The following is a 16248-nucleotide window of genomic DNA, read 5'->3' on the forward strand; positions in this document are numbered from 1 at the left end:
AGATAGATTGAAGATCGATAGATAGATTAAAGATAGATAGATTAAAGATAGATAGATAGATAGGTGGCATCTCTTTGATGGACTGCATGTGTGTATTTTGATTGTGAGGAGACGGGTGATCAGTTGCATGCCTTCTCCCCATAGTATTTCTTAGCATACACGCATATCATGCCATACAATCTTACATGTCTAGATAGATACCTACACATACATAAAGATATACATGCCTATCTGACTGCATATACATGCATCTATATGAACAAGTCAATCACTCCAGCCAATAGATACGGAAGACTTCCTCTTCTCCTTCGTCTGCTACACTATGCCATGTGTCTAAGCTCTCTCTCTATGGCCCTCCCTCTCATTTTTCATGACTCCCTGAGAACGAACAAGAAACAAGACAAGAAAGAGAGGGGAAGAAAGAGAAGAGAAGAGAAACGAGAGAAGGAGAGGAGAGAGACGAAGAGATGAGTAGTCGGTAAGGAGAGCAATGAGAAGAAGAGAAGAAAAAGAGAAGGGAAGTTGTTTCTTCTATAAGAGAAAGAGAAGGAAGAATAGGGACAAGAGTAACTTACATGAGGTAGAATAAGATCTTCTTTAACATACATGAGATCTACAGCGTGGATGCCTCGGAGTTCGACAAACTCTTGTTCTAACTCACTCCTTGCCTGCTCTAAGAACTCGAGCACGGAGCACCCTTTCTTCACACACGTACGCCGTCGATGGCCCGTCCCATCCCAAAACGAATAAGTGACCCATAGCCTCTCCTCTACACAACAAAAGAAAGAAAGAAAGAAGGAAAGAGCAAGAAAGAAAGAAAGAAAGAGCCAGAAGGAAAGAAGAGGATGAAGAAGAAGGAAAAACATCACGTTAGGTGATCATATACATAGACACCCCTATTGATACATAGACATACACCTGTACATGCATATACATACACGTATACATATCCATTCATATTCATACATAGTCACGCTCACACATATACATACACGGGCCAATGCATACTGAGAGACCTATGCATGGATCTCCTCTCTCTCCGTCTCTTTCCTGCTATTCCTTCGCATGCACAAAAGAAAAAGAAGAAGAGAGAAGTGACAGAGAGAAAGAACAGAACACACACACACTAGCCTTGTATAAACAACTTCTCCATACGAGCCATCTCTCTTGTTGAACTGCATGCAGTCACTCTTATCTACTCGAAAGAAAGAATGACGTTTCTACTGACCGAAGTGTCGCTGAAGAAAAGAAGCAAGATGAAGGGAAGAAAGCAAAAGGGAGATTGATAGACAATCGAGAAAGAAAGAAAGGGATAGAGAAGAAACCTTGAGGGTCTTGTGGTGTATGATGACGTGTACTGTATGTATGTAGTATCCCCCCCTATACCTTCTCTTCTTCGTTCTGTTTCTCTCCTACTCCAAGTTCGTTCAGAGACAGCAATTTCTTTTTTTCTTTCTTTCTTCCTTCTTTGACAGAGCCTAGGGGGGGACTTACGCTTTGCCTTTTCTTCCATTTGGTGATACTCTTCTATCAATCTCTTGCGCTCTGCGAGAACCTTCGCATCTCTCTCTTCATCCTGAAAGAAAAGAAGAAGAAACGCGCCATGAAACAGAGATAGAATACACTCCATACAACTACTTCCACAGCACCTTCTATTGAGCCAATAAGAACAAGATAAGAAAGACAGTCCAGAAAGAAAGATTGAGAAGGAAAGAGAAAGAGAGAGAAAGAGAAGTGGGAAGAGAGAGAGAAGATAGAAAAAGAAGTAGGTGGGTAGTAGCGGATTGAGCTAAAGATTCATGCGAATTGCGGTGTCTATCTCGATTGTCTACATATGAGAAGAGGCAAGCCGAAAAGAAAAGCCGAAAGAACGCATGGAGAAAAATAAATCAATCCAACCAAATGTCAAGACCTCTCCTTTTTCCTAAAAGGAGAAGATAGAGAGAAATATTCAGCACAGATAGATTAAAGATAGACAGACAGATTGGAGATAGACAGATAGATAGATAGATAGATGGGTTTCTATTCTCAAGAACGTGAACACAGTAGAGGTAGGAATCTCTCTGTTAGAGTATAAAGAGATTTAGAAAGAAGAAGAACATCCGCCCCTGCTGACGACAGAAGGGAAAGAAAGAGAAACAGATCAAAAGAGAAGAAAAGAAGTGAGGTACCCAGTCAGGAAGTATCACCGACGGCACCTCTCATGTTAGTCCGCAGATAGATATCTATACAGAGAAAGACACGGGGGATAGAGAGTGGATCGCTATGGAGAGAGGTCTATGCCCAAATGAGAACCTCTACTATCTCGGCTCCTTCCATGGCGAGAGACATGATAGGAGGGAGAAAGGAAAGAAAGATGACTACAAAGACATGAATACACAGAAAGACTTCTTTCTTTCTCTCTCCCTCTTACACACACCAGTGGAGACGGATAAAGATGTGTATGTAAGAGCCCACAGATAGGCAGCAAACAAGAAGAAAAGACAAGAAAAAGAAAGAAAATTCCACATACACACATTTAACTCGATGAAGCACATGAGGACGACGTTGCAGAGAGAGAACAGGAGAGAAAAGAGAAAAGAAAAGAAAGAAAGAAAGGAAGAGAAGCAAGCTTACAGGTAGAAAGTCAGTATCGACAGTGGGGTCCTTGCCAATTCGTCTTCTTCTTCTCTGGAATCCAAGAGAATCTACAGCGAGAATTGAGGTGTGCTCATCGTTCTCTGTCAAGTTCTTCTTCTTCTCTTCTTCCTCTTTCTCATCTCCCTCCTGTTTACGGCATCTGTCACTTCCTGTTTCTTCTTCTTCCTCTTCGATTTTGATCGAAAGCTCACGATGACTCTTTCCGTTGCATCTCTTCTCTTCTTTCTTGATCTTGTCTGTCTCTTGATGAAGAGAATTCTCTTCCTTCTTATTCTCAGAATCGATGTCGCATGAGGCCGTTTTCGCAACTAAGATAGGAGAAGGAGACGAAGAGACACTCGACACTGTCGATGTTCGCCCCCCCCGTGGAGAGCTAGCTGATGCGGCTCCCCCTGTCTCTTCTTCTCCTCCTACAGAGGACACCTTCGATGATAAGCTCTGTGAAACAACTTCGTCGACAGACTCCTCACTACCGAAAGATAGCTTGGACGTAACTAACCGTAACTCCATCCGACGCTTCTCTTGATACTTCCTATGCAAACGTTCAGACGCGAATGAAAAAGAAGCAGAAAAGAAAGACAGAGAGAAACAAAGAAAGAAAGAAAGACAGAGAGAGATCGACAGAGGAAGGTAGAAAGAAAGAAAGAGGGTGAATTGTGAAGCAAGAGAGATCGAGATGAGTTAAGATTTGTATGTACATGCGATTACGTACAGCATACAACGAGGTTTGCATATCTGCATAGAACACTCTCTAGGTATGTCTGCGATACAACAAGAGACTGGTAGCCACAAGTATCAGCAGAACTTTCCACTATAGGAAAAAACTGGAGTGTATATACAGAAGAAACGACGTATGTTCATAGGTGCATGCATGGATGCTCCGCCTAAGAGAAGAGAACTTTCCTCCAACACATCTATAGATAGAGAGACATATACACAGAGATATAAGATTTCAGAGAGGCTGTGCCTGGAGTACCCGTATACCTATCTAAAGATGTATACCGGTATATAACTATACATGAGAATTGGAGATACAGATATACATAGAGACAGAGAGACAGACTGCAGATAGACAGATTTAGGTAAGCGGACAGGTAGATACATAGAGCATAGCGTAAATGCTAGTGCACCCGGTATGTACAGGAGATAGAAGAGATAGCTGGAAACAGAACTCCCCAAGTTCCTTCAGCTACGTACATACAGCATGTACGATACCTACATGTATCTCCACTCGTTCAACTCCTATTACTATTACTATGAATACATAAATGCCATCATAGACATACACGCCACTACGTTGACATGTGACAATATGAAGAACGGAGATATGTATACAGACATCAACAGGCTCAGCAGGCCTCAACGTCTACAACACAACGTAGAGACAAGTCCTTTTCTTATCTATTCTCCCCCCTCTCCTCTTTGTTCTTTTCCCTTCTTCTTCGCCTTCTTCTCTCCCCTCTTGTCTTCTATCCCCATCTATCTACCTCTGAACCTATCTATCAACCTCTCTATCTATCTATCTATCTGTTTCTCTGTAATCCATCTATCTATCTATCTATTTCTCTTTCTCTCACCCTGTGAGAAGCTTACTGAGGGAAGAGATTCCTTTGCTCAATGCGAAGCTGTTCCTCTAGTTTGGCTCTCTTCTCCTTGAAGGCCTGGACCGTGACTAGACCGATAGTTTCTTTCTTGAATTCTTCTTCTAATCGATCCGCCGCAGATCCGCCGAAAGTGAGATTTCTTCTTTTTAGACCTTTCGATTCGATCTGATCTTTTTTTTCTTGAAGCCTCTCGCGCATCTGCTGTCTCTGCTTCAAAAGGCGAAGAGCTCGACCGCCTTCAGACGCCTGGATGGTCTGGAGAACGGCATTGCCTGTCTCTCCTAAGTCCCCCATCTTGATGAAAGATGCTCTTGAAAGGAGACAAAGAAGAAGAAAAGAAGAAGAGAGTGAGGAGCTCTGTTTCTTTCACGAAAGTAGGTTTTTCTTCTTGATAGCAAAGAGAATCCTTGCGAGGCCTATTTTTAGGAGAGACAAGAAGATGACAGGAGAGCGAAGACGAAACAGAAGAAAAGATCAATTGCATAGAGAAGAAAGAGAGGAAGGAGGGACAGAGAGACCAGTAGGAGAGAAGAAAGTGAAGAAAAGAAAGATTAGATGAATAGAATTGAGGCAAGAAAATGGCTTGACGCGATGAGATTGTTTTGGAGAGCCAGGAAAGTAAGTGAAGGGGAAGGAGACAGGAGAGAGTCGAAGAAGAGCTAGATATCTGTGGTCATGCACAGAGATCACGGTTCAAGGACTTCCGTGAGAAAGGGGGAGGAGAGGGAGAAAAACATCATTGCAGAGCGATACGAGACACATAAAGCGCGAGACAGGAGATGAAGAGAAGAGAGACGATAAGAAGCTGCTTGCTTGGAATAAGAAAACAGAAAGAGACAACTGTAAAAAGATGTATACAGAAAGCTAACCAAGGGTAAAATGAAGAGAGAAAAAGCATGGCATGGAGTACTCGAAAAGAACAGAGACAGCAAAATACGGACGGCCCAGAGAAGAGGAACAGGAGAAAGGGATGAAGGGCAGGAGAAAGAGGGAAGAAGAAGAAAGTCCTTGCTTCGGTTGAATATGAGACGTCCGTCCGCTCCTTTCTTGAGAAATGCAGGAATAAAGAGAAGAACAACTTAGATGAGTATCTTAACAACTAGAAGCAGCCCCGAGTAGAAGAAGAAATCGCAAGAGAAGAAAAGAAGAAAGAAGAAGAAAAGAGGGGAAGTCGAGTCACCCCTGTCATTGTTTTGATAGATGAAGGAGGAAAAGAAAGGGAAGATAAGAGAAGTAAAAACGCCATTCCATTTGTATGGCTGTTGAAGATCTCATGAACGGGAGAGGAGAGTACATGCAGAGAAAGAAAAATAGGTGTCAGGCTTCCGAAAGAAAGGAAGAAAAGACAGGCTCTCCTTCCTAAACACGAGTCGTTAATCAAGAAATCTTAACAGAAGAACGGTAAAAAGAGAAAGGAAAAGATCAGATCAATTTCTTCTGCCTTTGGTATCTTCTCTGCATACCAAACCCCTCTTTGCTTCTTCTCTCATGACAGAAGATGAGAATACTAAGCTACTAAAGGGATTACAGAGAGTCTTCTTCTGTAGGAAGGAAGAAAAGATTCAAGGATAAGGAATAGAGAAGACAAAGAACGGATCAAAAGGAGAAAGCGATACGTCAATATACAGAGGTGTTCAGTTAGTGATCTTTTCAGGTGTACGTACACCTCACCGATTGTACAGAGAGAGTAGGGAAGACCATCGATCCGGGCGGGAGTAGGCGAAACTGCCAGTCGTGGTGAGGTATTTCTCCCATCTCACTCGGCCTGTCCTCGACCAGTATTTCTTGTGTCATATCTCATCTCCTTTCCTTTTTGGAGATGTTTGCTTAGAGTAACAACTCTTCTCTCCAGGTTTAAAGCAACAAAGTGCAACTTTTCCAACGGTGTTGAGGAAGTTGAGGTGTATACGCGCCTCAGCCACTCCACCCTACATTAGAATGACAATACTAACAGGGGATTCTACTCCTACTACTACTACGAGTAGCTACCAAGAAGGAAGAAAGTGTTTTAGCTACGAGTTAGCCAGTACTCATGAAAGTCACCAAGGGCACAAGAAGCATCAGCCCTCCCAAGCAGCAAATGCAGGGCCTGGAAAGTTTCGTCCGCCCCGAACTCCAACAGCAGCACTCCTACTGAAATATCAGCAGTAGTAGCAGCACGAGCAGTAGTAGTTGTAGTACTAGCGGTAGCAGCAGTAGTAGTTGCAGTAGCAGCAGTAGTAGTAGTAGAGTAATACTAGGGACAGTAGCAGCGGTAGCAGCAGTTTTAGTAGTACAAATAGTGAAAGGAATAGTAGCCGGAGTAGTAATAGTACTAGCAGTTGTAGTAGTAATAGTAGTCGCAGTAGTCGTAATAGTACTAGTAGTAGGATAGCAAGAATAGTAGTAGTAGTAGTTGTGGTATTTAGTAGTCTTAGCTGTACATGCCACCTCCCTCTCTCCCAGTTTGTGATGGATGAGAAGTACGATGAATGGCATGAAGTCATTCCCTTTTCTTTCTTCCTTGTTTCTTTTTCTTTCCCTTATTTCTCTTTATTCTTTCTTTTCTTTTGACATTCTTATCTTGTTTTTCTTTCTAAAGTCAAGTTCCTTTCCCTCCTTTGTCTCTTTTTCTTCTGTAAGCAGACAACTCTTTCCTTGCAACTCTCGAGTCGCAGTAGCAGCAGTACAACCTCCCTCCTAGCGCGATGAGTCTAGCTTGAAGAAGTCTTTCTTTCCTTTTGCATCCCGAGAAGTCGAGTGTGCTTTCAAGAAGGTTAAAAAGGTCGAAAGAGAAGAAGAGGAAGAGAGATAAAAAGAAGAAGTCCGCTTTTCTCTTCTTCATTCAACAATGAAGAAGATTCTCCATCACCTATGTCATGAAAGAATGATTGAGAGCATCAGTCTCTCTCTTTTCATCCCTTCCCTTCTCCTCTTTCTTTCTTTTCTTTCCTTCTTTCTTTACTTTCATGAGCTACACACGAAACGGACAGGCGTCTCTTCATTCCGTCAACAAGTGAAGAGTGGATCCGGAATTCTCTGTATCTAGCTTTCTACCTCCGCATTTGGGCGAGAATCCCCATGGGTAGCGGAGAAGATGGTAATGACTTAAGTAGAGAAAATTTCTGGCTTTCTTTCTGTTTAGTGACAGACTGACAAGCCAATCAAAGTCTTCTTTCTATTCGACAGGAGTAAGACAAGGAAAGAACGGATAGGATTCTCTGTTGTCGACTATCGCTCTCAAGCCTGCCCCCTGTAGTAGTGTTAGACCCCTCCTACTACCACAAGGAGAACAAGAAGAAGGAGACTGAATGATGTGAACTGCGAAAGTTTTCGTCTCCCTCTCTTCTCGACAGTTTCTTTCTTCTGTTGCCTGAATACCGAGTATACGAAAGATAAATCTTCAGTGTATCTAGACTCCTTCTTATCACTATCTTTCTCCTTTCTCTTCTTTGTAAGATCATTCTTGGAGGGAATGATGGACCCATGTGTGATAGGAGAGGAGTGGGTAGCAGGCAGGCTGTAGACATCTAGCTAGCTACAGATGCCTATGGGGATGACGTTTGTGTCTAACGGAAACGACAGAAAGGGGGTGGGACAGTCGCGTGTCGAGTCAGTAGACTATTTGTTAGCGAGAGAAGAAAGATAAGAAGGAAGGAAGGAGAGAGAGAGAGAGCGAGAGAGAGAGGAGGAAAGAGAGCTCTTTCAGAGGACAGAGGAAGAAGGGTTGAAGAAAAGTGAGAGAGAAGCAGACAGTGTTTCATCTGGCAAGAAGACAATATGAACGAAAAGGAGACATTTTTCTTTAGCAATCGACGTTTTCCAGCCTTCAGCAATCGACACTGTCAAAAACGAATGACATTTTAGAAAGGAAATATCTCTCCCTCTCTTTCTTCTCCACGCTCTCCTTTGCTCTACCTGTCTATATATCTATCTATCTACTTTCCTCTTGTCGTCTTGACCTTTCCCTTTCTCTCTTTCTCCGCCGTCTTCTGCTTGATCGTCTTCCTATCATTCTCTTCCTAACCTTTCACGTGTAGGTATCGAAGCCATCTTCAAGTCGATCTCTTTCCTCTCTCTCTCCTCTCAATCTTCTCTTCTTTCGTCCATTCGTCTTTCCCACTGTCTCCCTCGCTTCGTGTCTCAGCGTAGGTAGGAGAGAGAAATCAGTCTTTCTCCTTCTTTCTTGTTTCTCTCGTCTCTCTTTTTAAACTTGTGCCTACAACATCTCATGTGGTTGGGGTGATGGCTAGTTAAGGAGAGAAGGAGAAGAAGAAGAAGACTTCTCTCTCTCACTTCGTCATCACAGATCCGCTGGGTGTTAGGCTTCTTCTTTCTCCTAGATCATTCATTTCCTCCTGCTGTATTGAGAGCACGATAGTGCGAGGAATTCTTCTCTTCGTCATCAGACGATAGAAAGAGAGGAAAAGAGAATAAGAAAAGCGCCAGACACGAAAGAAAGAGGGAAGGGAGAGGGGAAAGAAGGCAGGAAGGTTCTCCTAGCTTCTTGGCTAGGAGAAAGTAAGATAGTCGTTCATCTATCTTGCAGCGTCTTCTCCTCTAATCGGTGTCTCTCTTCATTCATAGTTTTCTGTCTTCTCTCAAAGCCACTACGTCGCTGTGGTAGTGGAGAGTCTCTACACGGCAGATCTCTACCGATGAAAAAGACGAAGAAGAAAGAAGATGTAGGACAGGGGCCAAGGGACTGTGGAAGACAAGACGTAGATCCGTTGAGGGGTAGATAGATAGATAGATAGACACTTTACCTCGTACTCTCCATATATGTGCATGTATCTGTCCTGTCTACCCTTTTTTCTTCTCCTTGCTGCTTTCTACGCCAGCGAGTTTTCCTGAGGAGAAAAAGATCAACACGAAGAGAAGAAACATCGTTATCATCATCGTCATCATTTCGTCTCCAACAGGGGGGAAGGCTAAAGCCTGCCTGCCTACTTCGGGTGTACATACACCGGAGCAATGAGCCGTTGTCGAACCACGGCCAGAGAAGGGAAGCCGGCTGGATTGGGTTTCTTGCCTTCTTTCGATCTTTGAGACTTCTCTTTCTGCTCTTTCGTCCTTAGAAGTTTGTTGTAAAGACGCACCTCTCTCTCTCTCCATCATTGTAATAGCTAGCTGGAAGTTTTTTCTTCAATGATGAAACATAGAGAGGAGGAGAGACGGACAGAGTGCCGAGGGATGAGGTGATGTCTTCCTGCTAATCGACCGTAGGCATTCTCATAGTCAATCTCCACGTGCCGTCTCTCTCTAGGTAGAATTCCACAGATCATCGAGGCTACATTCCTTCAGTCTCTCCCTTTTTCTTCTCTTTGTCTCTCCTTTTATTTCTTTCTCTCTCTTTTCTTCTCTTCCTTGCAGATATTTACAGGGGTGAAGAGTCACGTGATGACAAGAGAGAAAGAGAGAAAGGATAGATACAGGTGTATATCTTCCTCGAAATCTGTCTTGATGTAACCCGTGAAGAGAGAAGAGAAGGAAAGAGACAAAAAAATAGCTAAGGGCTCTGCAAAGCCAACCCTTCTCTCCTATCCTTCGTAGGGAAGGTTATCTCATTCTCTCTACACCTCTGGGCCATCGAAGGATAGAGGGAGAGAGAAGGAAGATTCACATCATTTGGTGTTTCTATCTTCAGCCTTTCGGGACATCAGCTTCTTTATTTTAAATTTCTCAGGTGTATATACACCTCGCTGTCATCACTATGTGTAAAGAAAACGTGGGGGAAGTCCGCTACCATTTCTCCTACATCCTTCTCTTCTTCTACTCCTTCTCTATCAAGAAGAGTCTTTTCTTTCTCTTCCTTACAGACTAACGATCAGAAAGAGAGACATGGTAGGGAGGGAATGACGGGACGATTTCGAAAGAAAGCAGAGTGGGGGCTATCCCTAGGAGTCAGAAGAGAAGAAGAAGTTTCCTTTTTCGATCCTTTTTTCTGATCTCTCTCTCTATGTATGTATCTAGCTAGATGGATAGATATATGTATGCGAGAGGAAATAAAAGGTGTCTGGGGAGAGAAGGAAGGTGGTCTTTCTCTTTTCAGAAGCGGTAGAAGAGCCATAGGAACGCATCATATCACCTCACTCTTAGTCCTCCTACTTCTGTCTGTTTGACGTCTACCCCCATATCGTCTTCACCTTTCTTTGTTTTCGTTTGCCTCTCTTGTGAATTTTCTTCTCGTCTTTTTGATCTTTCTTCTTCTTCATCTCTTTTCTCTTCACTATTCAGCGTCTCTCATTAGACTTGTCCAGCATGATGTCTTCTTCGTCTTCTTATTCTTCCTCTTCTTCCTCTTCTTTATCTACTTGTTTCTCCTTCAATCTTCTTCCTCTGCCTGTTCAGCACACCTATGGTATTGCTAGTAGTACTAAGAAGGGAATAGACAGGAGGGCTTATGAAGAGAAGCGACGAGGATGTGAAGATGAGAGAAGTCGCTTCTTTCCTTCGTCGTTCATGGCTCTCTCCTTTCTTTCTCTTTCCTTGCGAAGCTCAAGAGACTCATTCTCTGTCATATAGATAAAGTGCACTAGAGACAAAAGGAAGAAACAGATGAAGAGGAGAATCCGGTCGATAGAAAGTGACGTTGAAAGACCATCTATCAAGTATTGGTATCTTATCTTGATCATCGGGAAAGAAAGAGAGAAAGGCCAGAGTTCAAGAAGGGTCCATCGTATCTCCTTGGTGTCTCCTTTGTCGTTCTCTTCTTCCGACCGCGAAGTCTTGTTCTTGTAGCGTCTCGTTTCTGTTCTCTTTGTTTCTCGCCTCTCTTTCTTCTTCTCCCCTTCCTCTTCTTCTTTCTTCGCTGTCTCCCTTCTTTTGTCTTAGAAACTAAGATATCTAGGAGTACGACGTCATCTTCAGCGGTGTACGTACACCCCGCATTCTTTCGCACCTTGTTGATTTCTCTTGTCTTGTTTCTTTCCTCGCTGTTTCCGGTTTCTTCTTTCTCTCGGAGTTTTTGCTTTCTCTTCACCTCTTCGTATTCATTCTCTTGGGGTATCTTAACGCTCGTTCAACAAGACACAACGGAGGCGAGACAGCCGTCTCTCTAGAGGAGCGGAAGTTGTCTCAATAGGACGTTATCACTACATCCATTCTGAAAAGTACAGTTCGTTGCTCTCTTGTCTTCCTCTTTTTTCTCCGTGTCTCCTTCATCATCTCTCTTTTCTTTTCTCTCTTCTTAAGGCTCTACGGAGAGAAGAAAGAGAGAGAGTATCATCGAGTCTTTTCTTATTTCTTTCATTCTATCTTCCCCATCTTCCTCGTCTTCGGTACACTCACCTCCCTACTGTATCATCACCGAGGTATCTTTCTTCCTTCTTCCTATCGGGTGATCATCTCCACTCTCAGCTCTGCCGTAAATTCATCCAAGGTAAAGAAGAAAACGAAGAAGAAGAAGAAATAGAGAAAGAAGAGAGAAGGAGAGACTGTTTGCCTTGTTGAAGGCATAGACAAGACTCCTTACGATGGGTGGGACAGCATCTCGAGGAGAGAAATCTTCCTCTTCTTCCTCTTCTTCTGCTTCTGCTTCCGCTTCATCTCCTCCTGCTCCTCGTTCTTCTTCTTTACGTGTTAAACCTCTTTCTTCTTCTCTTCAGAGATGTCTACCTTTTGTGTGTCTCTGTCCCAATGGTGTATGTACGAAGCCTAAGAATATTCGCCGCGATACCGCCTCTTCCTCTTCCCCACTTCATCAGCCTCGATATGTCTCCGCAGGAAGAGCTGGAGACGAGACAGGAGCCGTACTCGTTGTAGGAGTAGATCATACACCGGCTGCTGACTTGAATGCCGCCCTAACACAGAGAAAACGTCTGAAGGGCAATTTCAAGAAGAAATACACCCTCGGCAAAATCCTAGGAAGTGGGGCTTTCGGCCAGGTAAGCAAATGACCCAAGAAAGCATCAATACCAACAGTCTCAAACCTACCTACATACTACACACTACACTCCCTCACTCCACATAGATAGATAGATTAAACATAGATAGATAGAAATGTATATCTGTGGAGGTTTCTGTATATGTATACATGGATGTTTATGTGTGGGGTGGTTAGTTAAGTAGCAGTAGTAGTCGTTCTAGGGATTGCAGTAGCTCCAGCTTTACTAGGAGTCGTTAGAGTTCTAGTAGTAGTAGTAGCCGTAATAGTGGTATCTACAGCTTTGATAGAAGTAGTAGTAGTAGTCGTAGTTAGAGTTGTAGTCATAGTTGTCGTGATAGAAGTAGCCACAGCTAGTGTTGATACTAGCAGTAGTGGTAGTCCGAGTTCTACTAGTAGCTGTTGAGATCAGGTATAGCGTCCTCGCTAGTAGTTCGAGTTCGAGCCATAGTGGCGCGATCGTAGTAGCTCTTCTTCTAGTAGGTCCATGATGAAAATGACGGCGATGTTTTGCTGCCTTTCTGTAGAAGTCTCTCCCGATGTCTTCAGCCTCGTGTTCTTCTCCTTCGTATTCTTCTTCTTATGGTTCTTTCTTTTTCCTTCTTCTTCGTAAGACCGTCAGGTGTATGTGTAGTAGGACATTGTACATACACCCGAATGTATGAAGGAGGGATGAAGTCTCTTTCTTATCTTTCTGTGTTTTCTTCTTTTTCTTCTTTTTTGTTTCTTCTGCTGTTGCGACGCATCCACCCATCAGGTTCGAGAGTGCGCGAACAAGCAGACCAAAGAAGCCTTCGCAGTGAAGATTATTTCAAGAAGGGCAAGAGAGAGAGGGCCGTGGAGTAGCTCAGAAATGTTTAGAAGAGAGGTATGGTCTGCTGCTTCAACAGCTTCGTGAAGGAGACACGGGGACGTCACTCGGGAGATATCCAAAAGATGCACTGCAGCCACGACGACCACCATCACTCCTAACACATCCTATGGTATAGATAGATAGATAGATTAAAGATAGATAGATAGATTAAAGATAGATAGATAGATTAAAGATAGATAGATAGATATTCATATACATGCATCCATATACGTACATGCATACAGGCATGCAAACAGACATACGTACATACATACATACATCTTCGCACGTACGTTTTAGACGTTCGTGTCTTCTCCAGGAAGGTATGGAGCCATGTGTTTCCCAGCGTTCTTCATCCATCCATTTTACTTGCTCATCGCTTGCTTTCTCCTTTTCATAAAGAGAGAGTCAGTTGGCTCATCTTCTTCTGTCCTTTCTTCCTAAAGTCTCCTTGTGTGTATGTACAGTCGCCACGTGGATGTGAGATGGGAATGAAAAGCAGAGAGGGAGGGGGGAAGAGACACGCGAGGTTATGAAGTTTCTTCGTGTCTGCAGAAGACTCTACTTCTTCACTAAGAGAGACAGAGAATAGAAGAAAGAAAAGGCTTGCTGTCTTAACAGAAGGAAGTGGATAGTAGAACTCTTGGTCTTGTACGTACAGACTCGTATGTTGTGTAGAGAGAGAGATGTATGTGGAGATGATATAGCCATATAGTTGTGCCTAGGCTAGACGCGGTCATATGTACGTATGTATGGATGATGTCCTCATCCCCTCTCTTTCTTTCTTTCTTTCTTTTCTTTTTGAATCTTTCTGAAGAATCCTCTCTCAGTGTTTCTTCGTTACCTCACATGTTGTTCGTCTCGTTCTCCGTCTCTTTCTTTCTTTCGTCTTACTTCTTTGTCGTTCTAGGTGATGCTTCTGTCCGCCTTATCGCATCCGAATATAATCCGACTGATAGATGCGTTTGAAGATCGACATCATCTGTACTATGTGATGGAGAAATGTGACGGAGGAGAGCTCTTCGAGCACATTGTACGGCGCAAACATTTCGACGAACATGAGGCTAGTCGTCTCTGCAGGTACGTGTAGAATGACCATGGAGAAACAAACATATATATATACGTAGGTACATGGCGATAAGGATGATACGAGGCGCATAGATAGACAGATAGATAAAGGAATCTTTGTATGTATATACATATATATATATATATATATACATGTATATATATATGTACGCTGAGGGAGCTGATGTGTCTTCTCGATCGTTGATTGTGTCTGTGTCTCTTTCCTTCTGTTGTCTGATCAGTAGCTGGCGTGTATGGACATATATCTATATATATATCTATCTATCTAGCTGTCTATCCATCTCTTGCTTTTCATCTCGCCAACTCTCTCAACGTCCCTCCCATTCACTTGGGTTTCCTCTGTCACTCCTTTACTCCTCTTCTTCTCCCTTGTGAGCTTTCTATCTCTACCTCTTCCTCTTCTTCTCCTAGCTGCCTTCGGACTCTTCTTCTTCTACTTCGCTTCTTCTTCTTCTCTTTCTTCCTCTTCATCCATCGACCTATCCATCTCTCTTGTTTCTTTCTTTCGTTTTTCTTCTTGTTGTCTCTTCCTTTTCGCAGACAGATGCTTTCAGCATTGGAGTATTTGCATTCTTTTGATATAGTTCATCGAGACATCAAAGCAGAGAATTTTCTTTTTCGTGGTAAAAATGTCGCATCGAGTCTTGTTCTTATCGACTTCGGTATGTCGGCTCGAGTGCTCCCTAATCAGTCTCTTACCGAGGTAGGGAGGGCGGAGGAAGAAGAAGAGAAGGGGAGATCAAGATAGCGAAGAAACGGAAGAGGAGGAGGAGGAGAAGAAGAAGAAGAGAGGTTTGACGAAGATGTGATGTCTCTCTTGTTCTCTTGCCTCTCCTTTCTTATCTTCAACTCGTACTGGATCGTTAGAGGAATAAGAATGGAGAAGGAACGTTTGTGTGGTCGTCTAGAGGCTGATCTTTCTTCTAGCTTAAGGGGGTGCTGCTGGCGTGGGTTGCACGAGAATACAGTGGAGGGAGATGAGATAGCTATTCATGCTGTTCGTCCCTAAGTGTATAGAGTATGGGTATGATGTATATATGAGGATGTAAATGTGTGAATTCTGTGTATAGATATGTGTAGGGGTAAGATAGATAGATAGATTAAAGATAGATAGATTAAAGATAGATATTTTCGTGTTTCTGAGAAGAGCGTGTGATATCCGTCTCGAAGATAGTCGTTGTAATCGTGCCGGTATGTTGGCGTACATACACCAGCCAGATGTTCTTTTCTGCTGCAATATGGATGTAGGTACTCGTCATGTCTGTATCTTCATATATATATATCTTTCGATCTACGTGTATATCAACCTGTCCGTGCGTCTATCTAACCATTTGAACGTTAAGGAGGGTCGTCTGCCTCGTATCCTCCTCCTATGTTAAGAAACCGGGGGACTGTCGTATAACGTTATGTACTCTCTCTTCATGTATCGCTGCTATGTATCTATCTATATATATGTATATATGTATGTAATTCACTCCAAAGAGAGGTATAAGAATCTACCTCTCTTTTCTCTAGCTCTAAAGACATCTCCTTTCTCTTTCGTTTTCTTTGTTAGTAAATCCCACCTGTGTTCGCGTTTCTATCATATCCATGTGTATTGGTCTATGCTTTGCTGGCGTCTAGATAGGGTGCTTTGTATATCTATTGATGTGTATGATGGCTGTCTATCTTTATCTGTGTATGTGTCTAGACACCCATGTCTAGTGTCTCTATGCTTGTGGATGCCTGAATAGTCTCCATCTATATGTGACTGTATCTGTCTATATATCTTCAAGCCCCTCCGTCTTTAGATCTCTATGTCTATCTATCTTCGCCTCTACATATGTCTGTATGTCTATACAGACATCGACTCTTGACTACTGAGTTCACTCTCTCTTTCTCATTCTCCCTCTGCTTCNNTGTGTGGATCACCTCATTATCTTTCGCCAGAGTTGTTGAGGCGTCAGTACTCCTGTCCGGCAGATATGTGGGCCTTAGGAGTGCTTGTGTTTCTTATGCTCTATGGTCGCTATCCATATGATGGCCATACAACGGGAAGGATTGTCCGAGATATTCTGTACAAACCTGTCGAGTAAGAAAGATCTGAGCACCCGCTTTCGATAAGGACTCCTCTTCCTTTCTACTCCTTATACGAGACGAAGACGAGGCATGGTGACCGTCTCTTCATCCCGTCTCTCTCCGTTCTCTTCTTCTTCTAT

At 43.1% G+C, this 16248-nt stretch overlaps 2 protein-coding genes across 2 annotated transcripts in view; one reads left to right on the forward strand and one right to left on the reverse strand.

Moving 5' to 3' along the window:
• The window catches only part of CSUI_003972 (uncharacterized protein), an 18830-nt gene extending 12604 nt beyond the window's left edge, over positions 1–6226 (reverse strand). Inside the window, exons 1-4 of the mRNA XM_068064167.1 lie at positions 4234–6226; positions 2617–3172; positions 1495–1576; positions 576–769 (exon numbers count right to left, since the gene is read on the reverse strand). The gene's annotated coding sequence lies outside the window, so the exon portion shown is untranslated. The remainder of the gene's footprint in view (positions 1–575; positions 770–1494; positions 1577–2616; positions 3173–4233) is intronic.
• The window catches only part of CSUI_003973 (ulk kinase), an 11272-nt gene continuing 1062 nt past the window's right edge, over positions 6039–16248 (forward strand). Inside the window, exons 1-4 of the mRNA XM_068064168.1 lie at positions 6039–12109; positions 12866–12976; positions 13872–14041; positions 14591–16121. Of these exons, the coding sequence (XP_067923859.1) occupies positions 11699–12109; positions 12866–12976; positions 13872–14041; positions 14591–14798 (900 nt within the window). The 5' untranslated portion in view covers positions 6039–11698 and the 3' untranslated portion in view covers positions 14799–16121. The remainder of the gene's footprint in view (positions 12110–12865; positions 12977–13871; positions 14042–14590; positions 16122–16248) is intronic.

This window comes from Cystoisospora suis, assembly GCF_002600585.1.
Source record: "Cystoisospora suis strain Wien I chromosome Unknown contig_1790, whole genome shotgun sequence".
Classification (NCBI taxonomy): Eukaryota; Apicomplexa; class Conoidasida; order Eucoccidiorida; family Sarcocystidae; genus Cystoisospora; species Cystoisospora suis.